We start from the raw sequence: 26,576 nt of genomic DNA on the forward strand, positions 1-26,576 counted from the left end.
TCTGCAGTAAAGGCCCTCCATCTGCACTAGGCTCAGCCGCCCCGCCCCAGCCCTCCATAAGCGCAGGGCTGGGTGAGATCTCCACCTGTCGTTACTGTTCCAACTCTTCTTTTATTCAATGTATTTTATTATTTCATATTTTTTTTTTTTTTGGCTGCACCACACGGCTTGCAGGATCTTAGCTCCCCAACCAGGGATCAAACCCGTGCCCCCTGTTGATGCCCTGTTGGTTGTGTATGACATACACCTATTTCTTCTCTCTTCTCTCTTCCCTGCCACCTCTGCCTCCCTCAGCTTCTTTCCTCTCTGGCCCAGGGTGGACTTCAGGCGAGTGCTTGGATTAAAGAGGCAGCGCTTTTTTACCTACTGACCACTTTGGTGAGGCCTGCAATCACTCAACCAACTTTCCCTGTAGACTCATTTGCACGGTCTTTCTCCATCGAAAAGAAAATAAAGACCATAAATGGCGAGACGGCCACCCTTTGGCGTGCCGTGATGGGGCGGGGGTTAGCGCAGCGTGGGAAGCCAGAGGGGGATGCCACGCGGTGCCACCAGCAGCTCCACATGATGCCCACAGCCTCAGAGAGCCCGGGACAGGGGGGCCACTACGAACAAGAGTCCTTCTAGATTGAAGATCACCAAGTCAGGAGTTTTTAGCTATTGGTCTGTGCCCTGAAGACAACTGGGAAATTCTCACTCGGGGAGGGGAGGCCCTCCCAAGAGGCCCTTTGGAGCTCCCCTCCCACCAGACACACAATGCCACTCAGGATGTCAGGGCGAATACACACAAAGGGTGAGACTCACTGTCGGGAAACACAGCACTTCCCAGCCCAGCCATAAACCTGTTATCAAGCCCCAAGTCCTCATCCCAGGGCCCGACCTTTGGGCCCAACACCTCCAGCATTCCCGGAACCGGTGGATCAGGGAGAGACGCTGCAGCAGCAAGGACGGCACAGGAGGGGAGAAAGTGCCTTTGGGGGTGTCGGGGGGAGACACTGAACTTCAGCACCGGGGACAGCAGGTCTCACCACAAAGGGAGCGTGCCGTGGGTACAGAGATGACTGGACTTGGAGGCCAACAACTTCCACTGCCTCCCAGCTCTGCAATGAGACATCCTGCCCCACGCCCTGGCCTCCTCTGTAGGGAGAGAGACACCTGCTTCCGCTCTGCTCGCGCCGACGGTCCTTCACAGTCCCAGCATCATGCTGAAGGGTAAACCAGAGAGCCCCAGGCCGCCCGCAGCCCTGGCTCACCCTGGCCTCCAAGCCCCTTCCAACCTCAGTGCCCATCCTCCGCTCTGACCACCCTGGCCCAGGGGGTGTCCTTCAAGCCTGGTGTAGTCTCGGGGCTCCACGCTTCTGTTCCCTCTGTCCGGACCTCTCCTGCCCGGGGGTCTCTGCTCAGTGTCACCTCCTCAGAGAGGCCCTCCCTGATCCCCATCTAACAGACCGCCATCAACCTGGAGCCCCCTCCTGCTCTGGTCTTCTTCAAAGCTCTTTCCACGACCTGACATTGTATTTGAATAGATTCATCCACTTCTTATCTGCTTCCCAGTAACCCACACCTCACGAGGGCAGGGAGTTGGTCTAGTCCCCAGTGATGTATCCCCAATGCCCTGAATGCTGCCTGGCACACAGCAGGCCCTCAATAAATACTTGTTTGAACAAAATAAATAAAATGCGGATAAAAACACCTCTTCCAGGGCTTCCCTGGTGGCGCAGTGGTTGGGAGTCCACCTGCCGATGCAGGGGACACGGGTTCGTGCCCTGGTCCGGGAAGATCCCACGTGCCGCAGAGCGGCTGGGCCCATGAGCCATGGCCACTGAGCCTGCGCATCTGGAGCCTGTGCTCTGCAACGGGAGAGGCCACAGCAGTGAGAGGCCCGCGTACCGCAAAAAAACAAAACAAAACATAAAAAACCACTTCTTCCAACAAATGTTTAAGTATATAAAAAGGCCTTGAGGTTCTACAGCAGGAGCACATGAACATTTCAGGTTAGAGACCTTCTTTGAGGATCTCTCCAGGAAAAATTCAAAATTATGCACCCCTCCCTCTCGTCCCCACACAATATTCTGCAATAAATTTCAGAGGGTTCTCAGATCCCTGTAAAAACAAGAGGGGACAGAAGACATCACAGTCCTAACCTCAGATGAATGAATAAGCATCACCTATTCTGAGGCCAGAACAGAACCAAAACACTCCAAGAGGCCTGGAGGCTGGTGCCTGCTCGGTCCAAGGTGAGCGGCACTGCCCCAGGCACACCCCCATCCCCAGGTGAGAACTGCCTCACGTGTGCCCCACAAACAGGGTGGAGCTGCCCTGGTTCTCACTACAAGTTCACCTTTGGGCGCCATGCCAAGTGGCCTATCGGGAAGGCAGTAAAAATAGTGACAATTCTCACAATCATTAACAGATTCCTCTGTCAGCAGGAGCCAGAAATCTCTTAATCCAGTGGCCCTGCCCCGCCCTCGCCACACACATCGTGCTGTTAATGCTGGAATATTGCATCCACACGAAATCAAAGTCAACATCTTAACAGCAGGCAGAGCCCACGTCCCCCGGCATGGATGTGGCCCTCGCTCTCACAGCAAGAAATCCCATCATGGTGCATACCCCGCCTCTCAGCCCCTCCTCTCCATGGAGCAGAAAGCTAAGAAGATGCGAGAGCTAGGTTTGACACACTTCATACTCACTCAGACTCCCCTGAAGTTGCTGCCTCTCCAAGACATAAAGAGGTTAGTTCATTGGCACAAGGTAGACAGAGCACGCACAACCTCTGACAATGCCATCCTGCTCCTGGTCCCCTGTACCCTACTCTCAACCAGGACCAAGTTTAAAAGGGGAACCCCTGGAAGCAACTGAGATGTTGTTCAGTAGGCGAGAGGATAAACCGTGGTCCATCTGTACAATGATATACATTCAGCGCTAAAAAGAAATGACCTATCAAGCCATGAATAGACGTGGAGGAAACTTCAATGCATGGTAAGTGAAAGAGGCCTGTCTGGAAAGGCTTCAGGCTGTTATGATTCCAACTATATAATATTCTGGAAACAGCAAAACTATGGAGACAATAAAAAAAATCTATGATTGCCCAGGGCGGAGGCCAGGGGTGTGGGGCGGAGATAGGCAGAGCACAAGAACACAGAGCGGGGGGGTCCCCTGGTGGCGCAGGGGTTAAGAACCCGCCCGCCAATGCAGGGGACACAGGTTCGAGCCCTGGTCCGGGAAGATCCCACATGCCGCAGAGCAACTAAGCCCGTGCACCACAACTACTGAGCCTGCGCTCTAGAGCCTGCGTGCCACAACTACTGAGCCCACGGGCCACAACTACTGAAGCCCACGTGCCTAGAGCCCGTGCTCCACAATGAGAGAAGCCACCGCAACGAGAAGCCCGCATGCAGCAACGAAGAGTAGCCCCCACTTGCCGCAACTAGAGAAAGCTCATGCGCAGCAACAAAGACACAACACAGCCAAAAATAAACAAATAAAATAAATTTATTAAAAAAAAAAAAAAGCACAGAGGGATTTTAGGGTAGCGAAACTACTCTGTACATTTGTCCAAACCCACAGAACGTATACCACCAAGATGAACGCTGATGTAAACTGTGGACTCAGGGTGACAATCACGCGTCTCTGTGGGTTCATCAATTATAATAAATGTAGTGGGGGGGCTGTGCATGTGTTGGGGGGCAGGGAGAACACGGGAACTCTCTGTACTTTCCTCTCAGTTTTGCTGTGCACCTAACACTGATCTAAAAAAACTAACTCTTTAAACTCCAGCTGAGCTGGCGGTGCTCCCCATTAGGTCGGAATGCTCCCCCGCTCCCAGAACCCTGTCCCACCTCACCCACCAGGTGAGGAACGAAGGCTGGGCAACAGGAAGCTGACAAACCACCAATCAGAAGAGCTGCCAGCTGACGGATGTGAAAGGTGGACCCCACCCTCCCCCACCCCCAAAGCCCCCCTGAGGCCAAGCAGATGCTGGTAACAAGACTTCCGGGTTCAGTGTCGCCCTTCACTGAGCCATGGGGAGATCAGCAACAAAACTATAGGTGAGGAGGATGCCTCTCCTCGCCAGGGGTCCCAGCCCTCCGACGCCACACATGGCGTCCCTGCCACGACCCCTGGGACTCCACTCCTCGCCCATGAACTGCACGGTCGCTTCACAGAAACTCGAACGCATGCATGTCGCCACTCCCTCCTGAGTACAACCCAAAGCCATCGCCCCAGCTGACACGGAAGTTGAACCTGGTCCCTCCGCTTGTGCCAAAGGCAAATTTGGGCTGAGAACCAGGCTTTGAGACTCCCATCCTGGTAACCTGCCCACCACATCATGCTTACCCAGGGTAATAAAACTAACCAGATAAAAACTCCCAATAAAAACTAACCAGATGGGACCACATTGCCAAAGGGGTCTCTAGTACATGCCTTTAAAGAGTGGAAGGTCCCTCTGGTTCTTTGAAGCAGCTCAACTTATTAAAATGGGATATATATTCAAGTCTGCTAGGAAATCGACAGAGTAGCCGGTGAGGCGGCCTCTGCTCAGGCCACTGGGCAGAGCCAGCGCTGCTCCAGCCGAGCACGCACCCCTGGCTCCATGTTCCTGGCGACACTCGGTGAGCAGAAAACAAAAGAGTACACCCCAGCCCTCAGGGCCTCCCGTCACCAGACTGCACTGCTATCCACTAGCACCCGTGGACCGGCGTGGCCGTTGCGCACGAGAAGGCTGTTTCCCCCCACCTCGCCTGCCAGCGTCCACAGGCCTGGACCGAGCGGAGCTTTCCTGCATCGCCTCGCACGTGGCCACCAGCAGGTTCAACACAGTCAGGGCCCAGAGCCTCAGGGTGCCTGACTCCCAGAGGCATGCGGTGCTGACAGCGCTCTCGGAGGGCAAGGGTCTGGAAGCGGGAACACGGTGTCCCTGTTCCCCCTCGTCACCCAAGGGCTTCTGGGAGCAGGAGCCCGGGGAAGGGAACTGTAGTATAGGCCACTCAGCCATGGGGAAGAATTTTCCAGGGCCCAAATGCAGACACACCGCTTGCACCCAGCATGGCCCCTGCACAGGGCAGGCAATCAGTAGATGGTCCACCACTCCACAGTCCAAATCCAGCGCCACCTGCGCTGCCAGCTCCTTGTCCTAGGTTGCTTTGGGGGAAATGACCATCAAGAGATGAGCCAGAAAGGGGGGCTGACGTAAGAGTCCCCACTATCGAGAACAGCCACTAGGCAGGGAAGGGCCTGGCCTCTCATTTCAGCGCTGAGTGATCTGACCTTTGGCTCCTGCTGTTAGGGTGAGGTGTCTTCTGCGCAGAAGCCCCTCTCCACGTGCCCCGTCGTGCTCTCCCCCTCCCCCTCTACTGCACACACCCTGGGATTCCTGGCCTTCCCCACTAAGCCAGCTGCCAGGTGGCAGGGCTCCACCCGCAACAGGGCGTGTGGCAGGAGGGAGCGGCTGGAGCACGCCAGTCCGGGAAAAGGCGAGACACACTGGAAAAGCCGGTTGGGTGTTTCTGTTTCAACGGTAACTGGGGAGTCACTGCACATTTATCAGCGCAGCTTCACGGAAATAACCCATAGCACACTCAGAACTGATGGGCCAGGCTACGCTGGGGGCCCCAAAGTGACAAGGGACCCCCTGCACCGACCAAGCCACAGGGCAGACGAGGAGCGAGCGCTCTCAACGTACCTCTGCACAGCTCGCCAGGCACACAGGTCCCCTCAGAGCTCAAAGCTCCTCCCACTATCCAGCTCTCTGTCTCCACTACCCCACCCCAGGCACCACTGTCATTCTCAGAAGTAACAGAGCCAATCCTAAAATACCTTCCACACCCCCGTGGGCTGGCCTGCCTGCCTGGAGACACCTAATCACCGGCCGGGCTTAGCCCATGACACATCCAGGATCGGTACAATGGCAGAGCTCACTTCCCACACCAGACAGTGCCACCTGCCTGAGCAGGCACGCAGGCCTCACAGTAGCAAGTGGGGACCACCCAATCCCAGAGGGCTGGACCCAGGAGGCCTAGGGTGGCCTGGGGGGATTTCCTAGTATACCTCCAGATGGAAACCAATGGTTTAAGAAAACAAGAGTCCAACCTGAGGGTTCAAAGTGACCTCAAGTCTAAACAACATAGATGAGTGGCTGTGACAACACCATCCCCCTCCCGCCTCGCTCAGGCTCTCCAGAAGCCCCCAGGACTAGCGCAGGAGCAAAATGGGTCTCTGAACCACCAGCAAGAATTCAGGAAAGCCAGGCACTTCAGTCGGGGCTTGGGGTCCCCACGCTGTCCACTATTCCTTTAGACACAGGACTAACCGAGCTGGCCATGGGGTCTCCCCGAGGACAGAAAGGAGCAGTCACACTCGAGAGGCAGATGCCCTCGGCATGGAGAAGGCACAGGGTTCTAAACCCGTTTGTTCACATCGTGGCTATCCCCTGGGATTGTGCCACATGTGGGCTGCTCCACGGATGCACATAACTGTGCAAGAGAGACCATTACAATATGCAATTCACACTCTGACCCACCCTGAGGCAGTCCGGTACATGTAAACATTCTAAGTAGACAGCCTCAGTTTTCTCAGCTATAAAAAAAAAAAAAAAAACCACGAAGGTTTGGCACATAGGGGAAAAAACAGGACTGGTGAGGAAGGGACTGAAAAAGTAGGCTGTTTGATGCCAAACAAATGATCCCTAAGGAATCCTCTCTGTCCCCAAGAAGGGCAGGGCCAATGCGGGAGAACTCAGATGATCACAGAAAGACTAAAGCACGTGCCTTTTCATCTATTTGAGGGGAGAGGTTACATGTATATTTTTTAAAACAGCCCCCCAAATGATCTGAGTTTATAAGTTTTGGGAGAAATCTTGCATAACTGAAATGCACATAAATGCGATGACTGTGATGCGCCCGCAGGGCTGTCATGAAGACAGACGGGGGAAGGGGCAGGGCTCTACCAGGCAGGCACCGGCACCACGGGCGCTAACAAGTGGGCCAACTGGTCCACCCCCCAGCTGTCCCGCATGGGGGCCATCCTCTGGCCAGCCAGCTGCCACATACCTTTGGCATGAAACGTCCAGCCCCTCCGCCAGTACTCCTGCAGCTGGACCCGCTCCTGCTGCCCCAGGCTGCACACCTCACTGTAGAACTGCCGCTCAATATGCACGTAGGCGGCCGGGATGGCACCTGCCACCCCCTTGGCCCCGAAGAAGCCGTTCACCTCCGGCGAGGCCAGCAGGATCTGGTATTCGGCTCGCGTGCCCAAGACCAGGTCCATGTAGGCCTGGGTCAGGTTGAAGTAGCCAGTGGTAAGGTAGACCTTAGCGCCTCGCTCGGCCTCTGTCAGCAGGGTCTCAGTGACAATCTCATCGATCTGAATCTCAAAGGGCTTCATCTGGATCAATGGGTAAATCCAGGTGTCTGGGGCTGGCCTCTGGTCTCCAGCGGCTGCTGCATCTTCCTGGGTTAAGAGGGCGTTGCTGTGGAAGGTCTGGGCATGCAGCATCTGCTGGCGGGTCCTGGCTGAGTTGATCACATCCATAACCCTCTGATTGGCTGCCTTGCAATACGCAGCCTGGTCACCTAGAGGGAGACATGGCAAAGGGGAGTCAGGAGCAGAGACGGGAGGCTCTGGACTCCCATTCAGCACGGGAGACACACCACATGGCATGTGACAGGCAAGCACAGATGCCACAACTGATCCTTCACCAAACACGTCTCGATTGAGCACGAGACACCGGGCCCATGTGAGGCTCCTCTGTGGACAGAAATGCCCGGAAAAGGATCTTGCCACAAGAAGCCTGCACTCAGGGGGAAATGAAAAGGCCTCTACCAGTCCACTTACGAAAAGTTAAAAAACAGGAAAGACTAGTTGAGGGTGGCAGTGGTCAGGATAGTGGGCACACTGGGGGTCACGCCTGGCTAGGGACCCGAGGGGGCTTCTGGGAGCCAACCCACTATGAACACGTACATAAGCTGCACACCCGTGACTAGTGTGCATGTTACACATCAGAAAGAACATGTGTCCAACAGAGACACGTTTAAGTATGACCAGAGAGCAGGAGAGCGAGCCACAAAGGGTCAGAGGTGAACAGGCAGGCTCTGGGCCTTGTTTTCACACGGACACCAGTGACGAGTGGCTGCATGGACACAATGAAGGGAAAAGAAGTGAGTCTAAATTCTATCACTAGATGATAAGAGAGTTAATGAGCTAAAGCATCCAACTCAAGAAGTTAGGAGGAAAAACAGCAGGAAAAGCCAAAAAATACAGTACAAGGAAGGACATTATATAAAGCAGAAATTAACAAAGAAAACAACAATATAAAAATAGGTAACTTCAACATTGTCAAAAGTTGATTCTCTGAAAAAACTGACAGAATAGCAAGCCTTGGGCAGGGCTGATCAACAAGAGAGAGACGGACAGCACGACTGTCCTGGTCACCGCTCACGCGCTCTGGGCTGGGAACAGGCGCACACGCCCGAGTGCCTTCCAGGGCTGGGCAACAGCCCAGAGAAGGAATGTTGCTTGCGGGGATCCCTCCTTACTGACGGCGGCCACCACGGGGGCCGCTCACTCACTGCTTCTCTTGAGCTGCCCTGGTCCCGAACACGGCTGTGCCCAGCCCCCCACGCCCTCTGAGTGTGCTGACTCTCAATTCTTCCCCGAATGGGGGCCCTTTTTTCTGCATATTCACACCAGGCCTGTTAAGTTAGATCAGGGGTCAGCCAGTGTTTCCTGTACAGGCCAGACAGTAAATATTTCAGGCTCTGTGAGCCAGAGGGTAAAATTGAGAACACTGTGTAGGTACTCATATAATGAAAGAGAAAACAGACTTCCATAAATTTTTGTTGAAATTTAAAACATAATAGTAATTATCATACTACTCTCTAGCACGTAGGCGTAGGGGCGGCAGGCAAGGCAGGCACACAGATCACGGGCTGGCTCCACAGTGCACAGATCCCCAGGCCCCCGGGACAGGGTTCCCACCAGACATCCCCACTCAGATGCTTCCTTTCTGGCTCTTCTCCTCACATGGGCTAGGTTTAACCCATTCCCCACATTGCTGACACGGTTGCAAATTCAGCAGCAGACCTCCTTAAAGGCCACCAGGAAGCCACGGCCACAAGAATCACAGGAATGCAAATAGCCCGGGAATGCTAGCTGCCAGGGTTTGCCTGTTTCCGGTGAGCAGGACCGAGGACTCTCCCATTTCACGTTCCAGGCAGGAGGCCACAGACCTCAATGGAGCCGAGAGCCACAGACCCTCTGTGCTCCAGAGTCACGGGAGGTGGCCCTGAGGGGGGTGGCCATCTAGCAGGCCGCTTCCTGTAAGTGCACGGCAGGCTCCCAGCTCACTCCTGCGGGCACCCAGACCCGAAGCCCACAATCCCACCTTCCCCGGCGGCTCCCTCACCCGCAGAGCATGACCGATAGCCAGTGAGTCACGTCTGTCTGGCTCCAAAGACAAAAGCAGAACAAGGCTCTGCCACCCAAACCTAAACCCGTGGCAAGGCCCCCAGAGGCGCGCCCTCCTCACCCTCACCACCCCCAGGCTCAGGAGGGCGAGGAGTCCGGGACCGTACCTTTGTAAGGATGCACCATCCCCTCCACCACCTGCACCGTGTCGTCCCCCTGCAACTGCAGGGACACGTCCCCCACCGCGTCCACCAGCTCCGTGAAGAAGTCCGCAATCTCAGGACAGTCCTGCAAGAATACGTAGCGGTCCTGCCGGTTGGTGAAGTAGGAGTCACTCAGGTTTGCGCTACAGGGAGGAAAGCAGCAGGTGAGGACTCAGGCGATAGGGTGCGACAGCAAGTGCTGGTGACCCCGGTCTCAGGGTCACCAGCAGGAGCAGGGGAGCAACCAACTCGGATCAGGTGCACCAGCAGCCAATTAAGAAACAGCTACTGACGGGCTTCCCTGGGGGCGCAGTGGTTAGGAATCCGCCCACCAATGCAGGGGACACAGGTTCCAGCCCTGGCCCGGGAGGATTCCCATATGCCGTGGAGCAGCTAAGCCCGCGCACCACAACTACTGAGCCTGCGCTCTAGAGCCCGCGAGCCACAACTACTGAGCCCGCGTGCCACAACTACTGAAGGCCGTGCACCTAGAGCCCGTGCTCCGCAATGAGAGAAGCCACTGTAATGAGAAGCCCGCGCACCGCAACAATGAGTAGCCCCTGCTCGCTGCAACTAGAGAAAGCCTGCGCACAGCAACGAAGACCCTACACAGCCAAAAATAAATAAATAAATAGATAAAATAAAATAAAACAAACAGCTACTGAGCCTGGCCGCTTACGAGAGGCGGGCGAGAGTGACACTAAGGTGACACAGAGGAGTGACCGCAAGGCCGTCCCCTCACTGAGCTGACCACCGAGAGGAGATGCGGACACTTACAGAGCCAAGGACCACTCGGGCTTGGCCCCAGTGTCCCCTAAAGGGCCTGGATTCCCACCCGGCCCTGCCTGACAAAGTTATTTGTCCTCTCGGGCTTCTTGTGTACAAAGTGAGGGAAAGACCACGTGGGGTGACAGTGAGCATTAGCTGAGACAGTACACGAGGGGCTCACCCAGGAGCAAACACAGAGTAAGGGCTCAGTAAACCACGGCCAGCTATCAGTCGCCCTTCGCGGCTTCCAGCCTCCGTGGCAGACAGGACACCGGGAAGACGCCGGGAGGGCCAGGCAACCAGACTAAACACGTAGCAGCAGGCCCTCGAAGGCTCGCGGGGACGGACCTTCCCTTCTCTGCGTGCTGCTGGTCTCTGCCCTGGAGACCCCGACAGGAGGAAGCCAACTCACCCGCTCAGGATGACGCTGTTGTCGAAGAGGTACACCTTGATGTGCTGCAGGCCGATGGTCTCGTTGAAGCGCTCGGGGATGAGGAGCCGGAGGAGCCCACGGAGGTTAGGCGTGTGGAAGAGAGACACTCGGACCTGTTCTGGAAACCTCTGCAGGAGTGGGAGCAGCATCGTGCGAGAGTTTTTCCTTCCTGAAGACGTGGGCAAGCAGGAGAGCAAGGACGGCAGAGTCACACCAGGAAAAACACGCAGCCCGCCAGTGCAGCGCCACCTACCAAGGGCCTGCGCAGCCGTCCAAGTCAGACCGCCGGGGGCTGTTTTCAGCCAGAGGGGCTCCGGGACAGCTTCTACCTGGACACCCACATCTCGGGGCAGGACTGAGCGGCCCGTGTAGCGGACATCCGCTCTTCCGGCCCCACAGCACCCTCTCCCCACCTCATGGTAACTGCACCCAATCTCCTCCCGGGGGCACCACCCAGCCCCGCTCTCAGATTTCTGCTCTGGGTGAAGATGACTCTGTCCACCCTGGCTCTGGGAAGGCACGCAGGCCCAGGCTGGGCCGGTCAGCACGCTCAGGAGGCCCGGCACAGAGCCCGAGACAGGCCATGCAGGAGCTCCAGGCTGACCACGAGGGAAGCAGGTGCTCTTCCAGTGGACAAGATGTGGCAAGATGGGCCTGGGACTGCCAGAGGCTGACGCAAGGAGCCAGAAAATGAAGCCAGCCTAAAGGTCCAAGCCCCAAATCACGACCCACCCGAACCAGGTCAGACGTGGAAGTCAAAACAATTCTCTTTTTCCCAAAGTCATTTTTACTTGGACTGTCGGTCACTTGCCACAGACAGAATCCTGACGGACAGGCCGTCCTGGGCCATCCCAGAAGGGCTTCAAATAGCCTTGCTGCTGGCTGAGGACAGGGCGGTGAGGGTGTAATTCCTCGTTCTTCCTGAACAGGGAAGAATCGGGGCCAGGGAGGGCGTCAGACCTACCTCTTGAGCCCCGCGTGAAGTCTAAGAGAATGGACACCCTGAGGTCGGAAGGAAACTTCGTCTGGAGTGACTTTTCTAGAGTGCTTTCCAGGCAATCCACCTGCCAAGAAAAGACCCCAAAAGAACAGAAATGAAAGATCTGAAAAGATGGTTATGTATTAAAGAAATGAACCAACCTGTCAGCTAATGCCCGCACGGTCCTCTTTGAACACACACAAGCATGTACACGCACACACCAGCCATGCTTGCCCAGAAGCCAACGCTGCAGAACCTCTTCACCTGAGGCCACCGCGGTAACCGTAATCCAAAGACATGGCGTCTGCGGCCTGGGCCTGGCAGGATGAAGGCTCTGGGGGTCAGGGACGCGGTGCCCAAGGGTCTGGACCTCGCCGCTCTTGAAAACACTAAGACACCAGCTCCCACACACGTTCCAATGGATCATCCTTACAGGCACACAACAAACAGCGCCCCACACACAGACAGCACTCGGTAAATATTTGCTGAATGAATAAATCCAAGACACAACCTGCCCACTGCCACTCTCCACAGGCTGGACGTGGCATTCGTCTCCCAGGAGAACAAACACGCTTCCCAAGGTGACAGCTAAGAGCACAGGCAGACTTTCCTCACACAGGAAGGGAAGGGGTGGGCTCTCTCCTGCCCCCCACCCTTCCCCCTCGCCCCCTACCACAGCCCCTGTTCTCTTCCAGCTATGCCCTGGGGGTTTCTGAACAAGGCAAACCAAGAAACAACACTTGCTGTGGGCAAGGGTCCATCTCATTCCCTCAGAGTAGAAAGCCATCCAGGGACTCCGACAACACAGCGACCTCATTCACACTCACTTCAGCTCAACCTACAGATTCTGCGCTGGGCTCGTCCTACAGGAAGCACCCGCTGCACAACAGGTGACGTCTGCTCCTTCCCAGCCCCGCGTGTCTCGTTGGAAGGGACAAGCACGGCATGACAGCAAGTCTAGGTAGAGCCAAGCTGGCCGCAGACCCGCACCCGACACCAGCCCTGGGCGAAAGCAACGGCCAGCTCGACCTGCCATGCTGGCTCCTCTGCCTAATACAGACTCAGAAGCCTTCTCTATGAAGGACCAGATAGTAAATATCCTGGGCTTTGCAGGTCAGATATCCCTGTCACAGTTACTCAGTTCAGCCACTGTAGCAAGAAAGCAGCCATAGACAAAACAAAAATTAATGAGAGTCACTATGCTCCAATAAAGCTTTATTTATGGACACAGAAATCTGAATTTCACATGCTTTTCATGTGACACAATTATTACTCCTCTTTTGATCTTTTGCCAAACATTGAAAATGTAAAGCAGAGGACACGGGTTTGAGCCCTGGTCCAGGAAGATCCCACATGGCAGAAGATCTAGGTGCACGGGCTTCAGTAGTCATGGCTCGCGGGCTCTAGAGCACAGGCTCAGTAGTTGTGGCGCACGGGCAGAGCAACTAAGCCCATGCGCCACAATTACTGAGCCTGCGCTCTAGAGCCCGCAAGCCACGACTACTGAAGCCCGCGTGCCTAGAGCCAGTGCTCCGCAACAAGAGAAGCCACTGCAATGAGAAGCCCGCGCACCGCAACGAAGAGTAGCCCCTGCTCGCCACAACTAGAGAAAGCCTGAGCACAGCAACAAAGACCCAACGCAGCCAAAACTAAAATAAATAAATAAATTTATTTTTAAAAGAAGAGAGAAGCCACCGCAATGAGAAGCCCATGCACCGCAAGAAAGAGTAGCCCCCACTCGCTGCAACTAGAGAAAGCCCGCACGCAGCAACAAAGACTCAACGCAGCCAAAAATAAATAAATAAATTTTAAAAAAAGAAAATGTGAACACCATCCTTAGCCCATATTCCACACATAAATAGGCGGTGGCCAGATTTGGCCTGCGGGTCACAATTCTCGGAGCCCCGGCTTGGCAGACAGACGGCCTACGGCCCCTGCGCAGGGTGAGGAGGACACGGGCCAGCGAGGTCAGGAGGCCCAGGATCACATCTCCCTGCACCCCTAGCTGATCCTCCTGACGTGCCCCAGAATCTGGGGCAACAAGAACAAAAGCTGGCCTGAGACGCAGGCCAAGGAGGGCGGCTCTACCTCAACTCCACGGCTCTACACAGCCCAAGGTTTTAGGGTGACTCACTACTGCCAGTAGGACCACCCCTGCTTAAACCTTACCAGTTCCTGTTCCAAAGGACCTGTCCCCAGGTAGAGGGACGCCATCACGACCCGCCTCTTGGCTACTTTTATCTGCCCCTGAAGAGAAGAAACAATTCAAAATTCATAATCACCATTTTCACAGTTCAGTGAGAAAGATACAGTCCTTTGATACTGGAGGCAAATAACACTCCAAGCTGCAGTATCCTGCATCTTCACCAGTTAATATTTAAACAAGCCCCAAATGTGTGTGGTAGCCTACCAGGCAAGGACCCACAACCCGCATTTGAAATACTCAGCCTGAAAGTAAGGCATGATCCAGCCATGCTATAAGATACAGCACAGCCACGAAAAGAATGAAGGTCTTTGCACACTGACCACAGTGCACTGCAGGAACAGAAGCTAATCACTGAACAAAACGTAAACCATGCTCCCCCGTCACCACCCCATGCACACCTGTATAGGGGTGGGTGTGTGTGTGTGTGTGTGTGTGTGTGTGTGTGTGGCCAAGGAGCAGAGCCAGACGAGGGAGTGCGGGGGCAAACTTGCACTCCAGCCCCGTCTGCACAGCTGGGGTTTTATAATGAGCATGTAATTTTTTTTTTAATAAATTTATTTATGTTTATTTTTGGCTGTGTTGGGTCTTCGTCGCTGCACGCGGGCTTTCTCTAGTTGTGGTGAGCGGGGGCTACTCTTCATTGCGGTGCACGAGCTTCTCACTGCGGTGGCTTCTCTTGTTACGGACCACGGGCTCTAGGCGTGCGGACTTCAGTAGTTGTGGCATGCGGGCTCAGTACCTCTAGAGCACAGGCTCAGTAGTTGTGGAGCACAGGCTTAGCTGCTCCACGGCATGTGGGATCCTCCCGGACCAGGGCTCGAACCCGTGTCACCTGCACTGGCAGGCGGATTCTTAACCACTGCGCCACCAGGGAAGTCCCAAGCATGCAACAGTTTTGAGATGCAGACAGACAGGTACCTAGCTAGACACACACACAGAACACACCGACATTCAAAGGTGATGCATCAGTCCCAATAGCCAGCATCCTCTCCCTAGACCTGATCCAGCCATGGGAGTACACCGGACCCCTCACCAGCGCGGCCAGGCCCCAGAGGAGGTCAAGAGCAGGAAGACGGGCAGCACCACCCTCAGGGCAAGCTGGCGAGGGCACCGGGAAGGCAGGACACACGCACGTGCTGGCTTTCCCACATGGCCCCCACAGCCTGCACTGTCGACGGAGGAAGAGGGGCATCTTGACTAGATAAACACACCAACACACCACTGGGAAAGGCTTATATGCAAGGAACAAACAAAAGAATTTCCTATGTTTGCTGTTTCCTTCGTTTTGTTATTTATTCAGATGGTTGCTTGTGGGGAAAGTGAGTATGAAGACAGGAAAGAGAGGAAAACAAGTAAAGTGTGAGGCAATCAAGTTCGGGCAGCAAAAGTCTATGCAATTGTTTGCCATGGCGCCAGGTCCTCTGGTACAAGCTCAGCTGTCACGAAGGCCTGGGCCCAGGCAGGAACCACGCTGCACTCTCTTCTCAGGGAACACGGGCCACTCTGTCCCAGGAAGAAACACATCCCGCTCCACACAGAACGTGCCGGAGAACCCGCCCATGACTCAGTGCAGAAGGCAGGGAACGGTGGCCTCGGATTCTTCCTGGCCTGCTGGGCTGAGCCCCTCGCGCGTCCCTCCTGGCTGCCACAGCCCCACCCACCCCGGGCAGGTGCGCCGCGTGGCCTCACCTCCAGGCCAGGGGACCCCCATGTGGAGACTCAGTCCATCCTTCACCCGGAGTTGATTGGGACACTAAGAACCACCTCCTTTGAAAAACCTGTTTCTTCAAGCCAAGCAGAGAACCAAGTAGGAGTAAAAAGCAAACAGCCTCAGCATCAGTTCTACACAAACAAGGACACACAGGAGAGTCAAGCAGTGTAGGGAAGTGGGGGAGAGCATGCACGTATGTGCGTGCGTGCGTGCGCACACGCGTGCGCGTGCGCACACACACACACACACACACACACACACACACACACACACAGCATACCGGAATGAGCCAGCCGGAAATTAAGCTAAGAGTGGATCTACAGAACAACAGGGCAAAGGAGAGAAAATGTGCAAGCATTCAAATGAACTAGAGTTTGTTGTGCAGAAAAAGGAACATCTACATATATTTCCTGTCATGTCCCAGCACTTCTCCTGACCGCATCATACCTTAATTCTAACACCATTGAATTAATACAAACTCAGAATTCATGTAACTAAAAATTAATTAGCGTTTAATTACTTCATTCCGATGAGCAGTTTAACCACAAATAACTAGATGTGGCATGAACACCTGACTAATGTATTGAAAGCTGAACCCCGCCAAATGCAAAGTTTAGGATCTCTACCAAGAGAGAGAAGGTACAAACTTTAGACAGAATTACGGAAAAGAACCAGGATCACGAGACCTAAAACCAGACATCCAGACTTTCCAGTTACCTGTAAATACTCTCCACTGAATTGAGAGGCTCCCGGCCACTTCCTACATATCAAATCCCATCCATAGGTCATTATGTCTCCATTTCCTGTCATCTACTTTATGGAGCTACTGTGTGTTGGAGACGTTGCCGGGGCAGGAGTCTGCCATGCCCTAACCAGAATGAGGTTCGTTCCCTCCCAGACGTCCTCAGCAGGGACGTGCCTGCTGAGGTCCCCAAGCTCTCACTAACCTCCCGCCTAGCCTACATCTCCAGCATGGAACGAAGGGAATCAATCTGTCACAAGAACCAAAACCTAGGACCTGACCCTCAGTGCCCGCAAGCTCTCAGCTGCTCCACCTGAGACATCAGCCACCCAGGGGAGCTTCTGATCACGGCCCAACTCAGCCATCTGTGAAGCGGAAACCTAACAGGTGGAACCCGCAGGAATAAGCTGAGCAGCCATCAAAAGTTTCTAGAACACAAGGTGTTTCAGCCCAGGACTCGGCCAACCTTATGCCCCCAAACCTCTAATTCCATGTCTGACCCTCTCTCTTAGACACAACTTACCTTCATGAGCTCAAAAAACTCTGCAGGTGAAGAAAGCACCCTGACGTGAGAGCTGGAGACTCCGAACTCTGGAACCAGGTTTCTGATCCACTGGAAGCGATGCACACCCTCCGGACACAGACAGCAAGGAGGCGAGGTGACATGGGGGACAGCTGGAGACAGCAGAGGCGCCAACAACAGCCATGGTGGCCTGGGGAAAGAGACATACAAAGGGTCACACTTCTCAGATACTTCCTCACAAGTCTCTCTCAGCTCCTGTGGGCAAATAAGAATTTTTCTGGGTGGGGGGTGGGGGGGTGGGTGAACTTCAGATTTCCTAGACCATCTTAAGAGAGCCCCAGTCAAACTCTGTAAAAGAGTTTTTCAGCCCTTACAAGTTGAGCAACTTAAGAATTACCAAAGCCTATGGATAAACCCCAAACTTTATGCTGATTCCAAACAACTCAAAATTTAGAGCAGCCACAAGTAAACTCAGAAAAGCCATCGCCTGGTTAATGCCCCCAACGAACCCACCCGCAGAAAGCCGCCAAAGGCTGCCTGCAAGGGCAGGTCTGGTCTCAGGCTGGTGAGTACAACCCAGACCCCCGGTTGTCGCACTGATGAGATAAATGGGCTTTTATTCAAGGAAGGACCCAGAAAAAATTAAGTGTTCTCTTTAATATTAGGATACAGAGAGAAAAGCTGGCGCTGGAAGAGGTCACCTCAAGAGGGGCCGGCAGTGACGACAACTGCCCCTTCACCTCTGGACACATTCTCCTCAGAGGTCACACCCAGTCTCTGGCTGGTTCCCGTCCACTGAGGCCAAGACTGCAGTAAACAGTCCCCTGCCCGCTGAGCCTCATCTTTGTCTGGATGACGAGACACCTGCAGGGGCCAGGGGAGGGCAGTGCACACCCAGAGCCCCACGCCGACCGGCCCGTCATCTGAATTCCAGCAAAGAGCGGCAGGAAAATCCTTTTCAGCGCGTGACCTTCACCACAGCCTCAAGAGGGGCTCTAGGGAAAGGACGCTTAAACACCCCAAGGCCTGAAGGGCCACAAATTCCAGGAAGATGATTTCATTCACTTGCCTCCTGATAAAACGCTGAATCTTCCCAGGGTTCCTGAATGTCCCTACACACACGCCAGATGGCCTGCAGCTGTGCTTCCCAGAAAGCCCACCGGGCTATCACGGCAACTCATTGCCAAGAAAAGTTTAGTCAGCGGGTGGAAGACACCGGGTCTGGACCCTGGGAAGCCAGGGTTCACCATGGGCCTCCGAGCAGAGGTGGGGACCACACACCCGGGCATCAGCTTGCTACACTTCTCTGGCTTCCGGGTAACAAGCAGCAAATGAAAGGCCTAGACGTGTAAACAAGGGATTGCGACCTCAATTTCCCCAAAGTGGAGGCCATGCTCCTGCTGCGCTCAAGGCTACTACCTTCCAGAGGGAGAGGGAGCGCCTTCAGTCCAACGGAAAAGCATGAGAACGGGAAAGGTGCACAACAGTCTATCAACGAGAAGCCGCAAAGGGGGCCTAAAGTCTAATGTTCATTAATTAAACATAGTCTGTTTGAGGAGGAAAACCCCACAGCACTGTAAGGTCAACTGATCTCCCAATCTCACAGCACTTATCGCTCAGACTATATAAAAAGTATCCAGGGTGTCGCCGGCAACCCAGGCCATGCAGTCAGTCCCCACGCGTTCTTCAGATGAGCCAACAGACTCAGAGCCGCTCCCAAAAAGGAAGATGAGGAAACACCTCTTTGGCACACAGCAACCCAGGAGAGGGCAAGTGCCAACCTGGGCCTCAATCCAAGTGGTCATGTGAGCACCGATGGTGTACGGGGGAGGCACGGCCGGCCTGGGCACCACTGCCCACAAACCTGGTGGCCTCACTAGCGTACACACCTGAAATCATCTAAGAACACAAAAGAAAATGCTAAGGCTAATGAAGGAAAGGTCAAAATATACATATGGTGGATGTGCTTCAAATGACCAAGAAGGGGAGCTGCTGATGCCTGAGCTGCTGGGGATGCCTCAAAACACCGTCCCTCCAAATGGGCTTTGATCGCCCGGTGGGATTCAGACAGGAAGTGCGGGGGCTCCAGGCGAGGAGAGGTGCGAGCAAAGGGAAGAGGCAGGAACTGCCAAAACCCACCAGCGCCAGAAAAACCCAGGAGGGGCTCAACAGGCAGTCCAGAGAAGACACACAGTGACTGTACGGGGGTCAGGCCCCGCCACCCAGGAGAGGGGCTCGGCAGGACAGGCTTGGCCTTGGGCCACCGCGGGCAGGCTGCGGGCCTGTCGGGCAGCTCTCCTGGGAAGCTTCAGTCCAAGTCCAGATCAGGGCCTCAGTCCAAGATCTGCTGAGGGCTTTTTTATGTTGCTTCCTGTTTAACCTGTGTACTGACAGGTTTATTTTTGTTAGAGGGAGAAGAACTGAAAACCTATTAGGTTGCAGGGATTCATCGTGGAGGAGACCCAACCCTCAAGCGGTAACTTCACATTCCAAAGAGGAAGGTGCTTGGAAAAAAAGCACAGAGTTTTATAAAGGCCCCACAAGGTCGGCAAAGGTGGGGAGACCACATCCAGAGCCCAGACACTCAAAATCTAACTGCAGCACCTGGGCCGGGGCAGAAGCAGCCAGTCTCCGTGGGAGACAGTGCAGGGGCTCACGTTCTCCGTGCATCTCAGCCAGATCCCCACGGGGGCGAGTTCCCGCTTTCCATGACGGACGCCTGGGAATCTTCTCAGAAAACACTTCTCCCCGTGCCAGCCACAGCCCCTGCTGCACAGTAATCCCCGCCTCCAGGGGCCGACCACCTGCACAAGCAACTTCCCCCTCCAGGCAGCTGTCCCGGGTCAAAACCCTAACCCCCAAGAGACAGGAGGAGGCAGGGAGCTGTGGTTACTCTACAAAAAAAGCAGGGCTGTCACACTCACCATTTAGAGAACTAAACAAACACACACACATTTTCCACATCTAGGCCTGCACTCCCCTGAATCATCTCTTTCTAGATAACATGTAGCTCCCATTTCTAGTTATAGGGAGGAGGAAGTGGCAGGGGCTGGGGGGCCAGATAATAAGGTTCTGCCGCCCTCTCACTCCTTTACTCCGGATTATCAGGGAAGTTTGGAGGACAGGGCTAAGGCCAGAGCAGGGGCGCGCCCTGGTACTTGCACTCAGGCAAGCCTAACGACTTTGCTACGCCCTCAGCCGGTGGCAGAGGCGGCAACAACAGTGCAAAACAATCCTCAGCCCACAGTTCTGAAGGTGAAACTGACGGCACCTCTCCAAAGGGTGGGCTCCAGCCACCACCCACACAGACACCCGACTCTAGGGAAAGGTTCAGCCAGGTGATTTAGGGCTTCCTGTGAAATTCGCAAACAAATTCCCTGAGCTGGAGGGTGGGCTGGGCCTAAGTGCTGAGGACCCCTGACCTGGGGCCACTCCCTCCACCTGGAGAGGGGCCTGGGGGAATGGGGTGAGAGGATGGGGGGGTGACGCTAGGAGAACACAGTGAGTATGGAGTGGGAGGGCAGTGGGGAAGAGAGGGAAGTTTCTTCTCAGCATCTCTAAAAGGAATCCATATCTGGACTGCCTTGACCAAGAACAGCATGCAGTAACACTCTTGTCCGTGGTCCGGGGGCCACCATTAAAGCAGGGACAGCAGAAGCCTGCCCTAGATGGGACGATGCACCCACCCGACTCATGAGAGGCACAGGACCGCAGCGGGACTTGAGTCCAGAGTAGCCAGTCAAACCGAAAGAGCGAGAGCAGAACGGCTGCTGAGAGGCCACGAACACAGCTATGTGCAAGGGAAGCTTCAGAAAACGGGAGAAGGCATTTCTCCTTTGTGTGCGGAGACAGGAGTCTTCCATTCCACCAAACATTCTGAAGCTGCAAGTGCTCCATGGAAAAATACTGCCACACCTTGCGTTCTCCGTTCGTCAGGATGCACAACAGTGCGCCTGGAGGTCCAACCGAGCTCTCACGGGGGCAGTGGAGGCGCTACTAAGGAAAGGCAACGCCAGAGAATTCCACCTGGGTCTGCACTTCACCTCCACCAGGCCCCGCACAGCTCTCACGGCTTCAGAGGACACAGGTGCTTCCCCCGGGGCCACAGTGGTGTCACCCACCCTTTGGGACACGAGGAAGCAGGCCCACCTCCTAGCGTCTTTTCAAAACAGGGTCTGCAGGGCTTTGAAGGAAGAAAACGGTGATGCCGGAGGACTATCTCCTACACTAACCACAAATCCACCGTGGACGGCACAAGAGTTCTGTCCCCTGTACCACGCCAGGGCACTAATTAAGTGTCCTGCACTCAGGGTCATGGTCTAAAGGTCCACGAGCTCTCCAGGGACTATAAGGTTCGTGGTACACACTCTGTGGTTTGTATCCCACCCAAATCTGTACAAAACGACGAAAAAAGAAAGAATGTTTTAAAAGAAACTGAGCTCTCCGGATTGCAATATTTTCAGAAACTACTTTTTAAGAAAAACCCACCCTCCCCCCGTCACACACATTTAAACGTAAAGAGGTGAAGTGATGAGAAAAGACCAAGTCATAACACTTCCTGAAAAAGGCTCGAAAAACTACACGAAAGGACGAAACTTCCTGCAGCCCCAGCAGCAGGCAGCCCTTCCTGACTAACGCAAGACCTAAACCCAAGTAAGGGAAATGAGTGTGAATTCCCGTAGGTCACACAACACCAATGGCTGCTCCCTCAAGGCCGGCACGAGGCCGGGGCTGCCAGCATGTGGCAACACGCTGACTCTCCTCTTGGCTTGTCCAAAAGAAACTCGATTACATCGAGGGGCTAGAAACCTAACATATACTTATAACCCACAACACACCTCCGTAGCCAAAGGCACCAGGCATAGCCAAGTGCCTGCCGAGAACCACTCACACGTTCTACTAATCCAAACTGCTGCAACCAGCCTGACTTCCCGGCAGTGAAAACGACTCGTTTACGTTACTCGGATCACGTGTTTACAAGGGAATTATCTATCAGACCGCTTCAATCCCAGGCTAGTTTCTATGAGCACACAGCTGACTGACCAGCCTACTTCAGCAGCAGCAGCAATGTGCTCAGAGGGTACTCAGGTTAATATGAACCTAATAAAGCTACAAGTTACAAGTCAGTCAGCTGCAAATCTTATTTTAATTCTCTGCAAGATCAAGTTTGAATTATTTGGGGAAATCATGCTTTGATTCTAAATATCCCCCCTCCCACCCATTCTACTGCTATAATACAAGAGGTGGCGCTACTGAACTCTAATGAATAAGGAGGACTGGGTCCCAGCATCAGAAAACTCAGAGAAAAAGTAATTTCTGGAAACCTGGTGGTCCCTCAGAGTAGAAACCACTAAGAAGCTGAATAAGAGTATGTTGAGCTGGCATTAAAAGGTAAGGAAACCTAATAAAAAGAACAGTTTGCTGGTTATGTTTCCCTCTTACACTCAGGAATGTTAGGACACCCCACCACCACCCCACACACACACATACACACACACATACACACAAATACACACACACATACACACACACATACATACACACACCTAAAATAAAGAAAATAGAACTTGGGTTTCAAAAATAAAGACTTTCTGCACACATAGCTCAAATTGAAAATAGTTTTAAAAAAAAGAAAAAGGAGACCACAGAGAAAATATTTCCTTGTATGGCAGCAAACTCAGTTAGGAACTAACGCCCTCTTGACACATTTTCCACCAGGTCTCATACCCCAAATAACAAGTCAATTCTGTGTAGTCTGATGACTCCAAGAAACTACCTGAAGTTTCTGTCTTCCTCGCCTGAGCGCCGGACCCGCCCTTCACCTGAACAGTGAGCGCCTCCACCTGGACCCACCTGGATACTAATGGACATGCCCCGAACTCACCTTATCGTCATCCCCCAAACTTGGTCCTCTTTCTCGCTCCCTGTTTTAGTGAAGCATGCCACCATCCACGTGGTCACCCAAGTCAGAAACATGAGCTACCTCCTCAGCACCCCCCTACACACCCCCACCAGAGCTGATTCCAGTCCAGCCCTCTCTTCTCTTCCCACTGTCCATGACTTCATACAAGCCCCACCCCCTCAGGCCTAGACCGCTCCTGCCACCATCAACCTACATCACTCACTATCCTTCCTTGAACACTGGCTCCCCACTTCCTCACCTAGCCTACTCCTACACGCCTCCAAAACACAGCTCCAAGATCATTACCGCCAGGGAGCCTTCTGTGACTTCCAGGTGTGCCTTAGTGCTGCCATGACCTTTCCTACCTTACTTTACTATTGTCTGTTTATGGGTCTGAGCACCATGAAGGTGGGACTATGTGTGTTCCCTTGGTACCTAGCACAGCACAGCCGTGCTCTATACACGCATGCTGAATGAGTGAATGAATCCAGCTGTCCATGGTAATGAGTCAGATGCCTGCTTAAGAAAAAACAGCAGTATTTCCGAATCACTAATTAGAAGTAATTTTTTAAAGCTGATTAATTAATTTATGGCTGCTTTGGGCCTTTGTTACTGCACGCGGGCTCTCTCTAGTTGCAGTGAGCGGGGGACTACTCTTTGTTGCGGTGCACGGCAGTCTCATTGCCGTGACTTCTCTTGTTGCAGCATGGGCTCTAGGTGCGCGGGCTTCAGTAGTCGTGGTGCACGGGCTCAGCAGTTGTGGCTCACGGGCTCTAGAGCGCAGGCTCAGTAGCTGTGGCGCACGGGTTTAGGTGCCCCGCGGCATGTGGGATCTTCCCAGACCAGGGCTCGAACCCGTGTCCCCTGAATTGGCAGGCAGATACTTAACCACTGCTCCACCGGGGAAGCCCCTAGAAGTAATTTTAAATAGAGTTCTCTGTCACTATGGCTGTCTCTATAACTGAAAGGAGACCACTGCAGTAAAGAACTGTTCCCTCTCACCACTCCCCTTGCTAGTCACGAGGATTCACCAGGCACTCCAACAGTTGAGTCAGGCTGGCAAGCTAAAATCTAAAATAAGTTCATGGCTACACAGAACTATTATCAATGAATCAATGATCAGAGTTACAAGAAACCACATCATTCGGGGAATGAGGAATTGGTCGGTGCAACTGAACAACAGAGAAGAAACGAAAGCAGCCACTGGAGGTGAGTGGCCATACAGACATGAGTAACCCCAAACAGCCAGGCCACAGAGAAGCAGAAAAAATCTGCAAACCAAATAAGGCAAAGAAAGGGTCAGAACCCCACAGTACTGTAGTAATACTGCTCAAAACATTTATCCTCCGTCCTAGCATAGGCATCACCTCCAAGGATTAAAAGACGCAAATTTCTGACATTTGTGTTTCTATGTCTGTGATTTAACTGAGTTCCTGGTTTAATTTTTGACCCAGAGCCTTAACCAACTTAATCAAGAAGAAATATGGAGCCACAAGTCCTGCATCCACTAACGCTATTTACAAAAAAGACTTTTAAGAAGTCAAGGTAGACTATCCCCACGGCCACACTGCCCTCTCCCCCCGCAGAAAAACACTCAAGAGAAATGTCTTTCTTAAAAGAATTTGTGGCGATTGCCCCAACCGCCTTTAGTAATCAACTCCAATGTTAAACAGTGATTAATCATGAAGTACTTTTCTGTACAGTTTAAATACATACAAGGGAAATGACAAAATGGCCTAAACATCTCGTCCTTGAGAACATTTTTTGAAACTTTAAACCAAATTTCTCAGTGGTTTGATACCAGGATGTAGAAGTCATCTGACTTCACTACCCACTGGAATAAACAGGTCTTTGCTAAGCACCAATTACAGAGAACAGAGGCCACCTCTTCTACACCCCACTCCCACCGGGATCACTGATGTGAAACTTAAAGCCGTTCTGATCAGTAAGCTTCCAAGAGTTCCGTCCTGGGCTGATTCTATCACAAAAAGTTCCCCTAAGTGAAACCTGAATTTTTGCTGAAAATCTTCCAAAGTAACCCAATAAGAAGCAAATTCCTTTCCATACCTAGAATCAGCACACATGACTGGACCACAGATCTCTCTACCAAAGGCCAGAAGGTCACATCTCACCCTAGGAGCAGATAAAAATCTAAGGCGCAAACTCTGCAAAAAGACGCAGTTCCAAGATTTTTTTCCTTAAGAAACAAGTGTAAGGCTCGAGTCTCTCCAACAAGAAAACTACTTGCACATAAGTCTTTTTTTTTTTTTTTTTTTTTAATATTAGCAACAGCAGCAGGCCTCTTAGGTCAGCATGTACTTGGCAAATGTTTACTTCGATAGACCACTGCCTGAACGAACTGCTTCAAAGCCTACTTCACTATTTCCATAGCTCACTTCAGTACTTTTCCAGAACACAGGCCCTTTGCAAAGTGTAAAAGGGGTTTCAAGTGGTTCCTCTTCCCTGGCCTGAGTGTTCCTGACTCAGGATTGCTTCACAGCCCTCTCTGGCAGGATGTGAGAAATGCTGCAGGCACAGAATCCCAGCAGGGCTGATTCACTCCCGTCAAGTCACCTCGCAGCTAGGACTACTTAAGGAAAAGACCCCTCCGGACCCAAACAGTGTCTCTTGCGAAGACTCTCCAACACACACACCCCGGGGCCCAAAGCAACGCACGAACTCATCCCCCCGCCCCGGGTGCGCACACACAGACCCTTCGCTCCACCGTACGAGGACGGAGGCCGGAGGCCGGGCTCGCCCCCCTCAGCCCCGGGCCGGCCCGACCGACTTCGGGCGGGGTCCCCCACCCCGGGAAGGCCGGCGGCGAGGCGGGACCGCGACGCCGGGAGCGCGGAATGAGGGTCGGGGCCGGGCGCGCCCTCAGCCCCACCGCTCTCTCACCTCCTGCGCCGGCGGTCCCGGTTCCTGCCGAGTCGGTCGGACAGGCGCCCCAGGAGAGCGGCCAGCCCAGGGCGGCCAGGCAGGAGGCCCAGCAGCCGCCTCCAGAAGACCGGCCCCGCCACCGCCGTAGCCGCCGCCGCCATGGAGACTCGCCGCTTCCGCTTCCGGCGCGCGAGAACTTTATTGACAACCGCGCGCGCGGACACGGGCGGCGCGCGGGAACCTCGAGGGGAGGCGGACCCACCCTGCAGCCTCAGTTTCCCGCCCGGGGGGCCCAGGTGTGCTGCACGCAGGGGCCAGGCCGTGGAGGAGCAGGGCGCGGGCACCAGCATCCCCTGACTCGGTCTTGATACCGGATGGGGGTGGAGAGTGAGGGGCATCACCTGTCAGACCCCACGACCAAGTTCAGGCTGGACCTGACAGGCCGAGCCCCTGCTCCAAGGTGTTAGCTAAGATGTACAGAAGTGGGTGACCGTTGACTCACCCGGGCGCACTGAGAACGGAAAATCCCCACCAGACCCAGGCGGGACCATCTTTCACCTTGTCAGCCCTGGGCCTGCAGCTCCAGGGCACAGAGCAGCTCACCCAGTCTAGATGCTGTAAAGACCCCTCCATCCTCCCCATGCGCCCAAATGCATACACACGCTGTAACCCGCCCCTGGGAACTACGGCTCCATGGCCAAAGAGGCTGAAGGAGCTCATCCCTACAGCCAAGAGCACTTTTTTGTAGCTGATTTTGAAAAGGTAACGGATGACTCTCATCTGTATCATGTGGTTCCTTGGCAGGATCCACATAGGCT

At 53.9% G+C, this 26,576-nt stretch overlaps 1 protein-coding gene across 6 annotated transcripts in view; it reads right to left on the reverse strand.

Moving 5' to 3' along the window:
- Positions 1-25,936, reverse strand: part of PGS1 (phosphatidylglycerophosphate synthase 1) — a 43,506-nt gene extending 17,570 nt beyond the window's left edge. For 3 of the 6 annotated variants that reach the window (XR_003791820.1, XR_003791821.1, XR_003791819.1), the window contains exons 1-7: positions 25,777-25,924; positions 16,974-17,163; positions 13,961-14,038; positions 11,777-11,876; positions 10,792-10,981; positions 9,576-9,754; positions 7,053-7,574 (exon numbers count right to left, since the gene is read on the reverse strand). Coding sequence is in view for 3 of the 6 variants with exons in the window: in XM_029210804.1 (XP_029066637.1) it covers positions 7,053-7,574; positions 9,576-9,754; positions 10,792-10,981; positions 11,777-11,876; positions 13,961-14,038; positions 16,974-17,163; positions 25,777-25,919 (1,402 nt within the window). In the remaining 3 variants the exon portion in view is untranslated. Of the gene's footprint in view, positions 1-7,052; positions 7,575-9,575; positions 9,755-10,791; positions 10,982-11,776; positions 11,877-13,960; positions 14,039-16,973; positions 17,164-25,776 lie in introns of all 6 variants that reach the window. The other 3 variants (XM_029210804.1, XM_029210803.1, XM_029210805.1) reach the window with 2 other exon arrangements.
- Positions 25,937-26,576: the final 640 nt, after the last annotated feature.

Source organism: Monodon monoceros, unplaced genomic scaffold, assembly GCF_005190385.1.
Source record: "Monodon monoceros isolate NGI ecotype Baffin Bay Population unplaced genomic scaffold, NGI_Narwhal_1 Super_Scaffold_9, whole genome shotgun sequence".
NCBI classification, from domain to species: Eukaryota; Metazoa; Chordata; class Mammalia; order Artiodactyla; family Monodontidae; genus Monodon; species Monodon monoceros.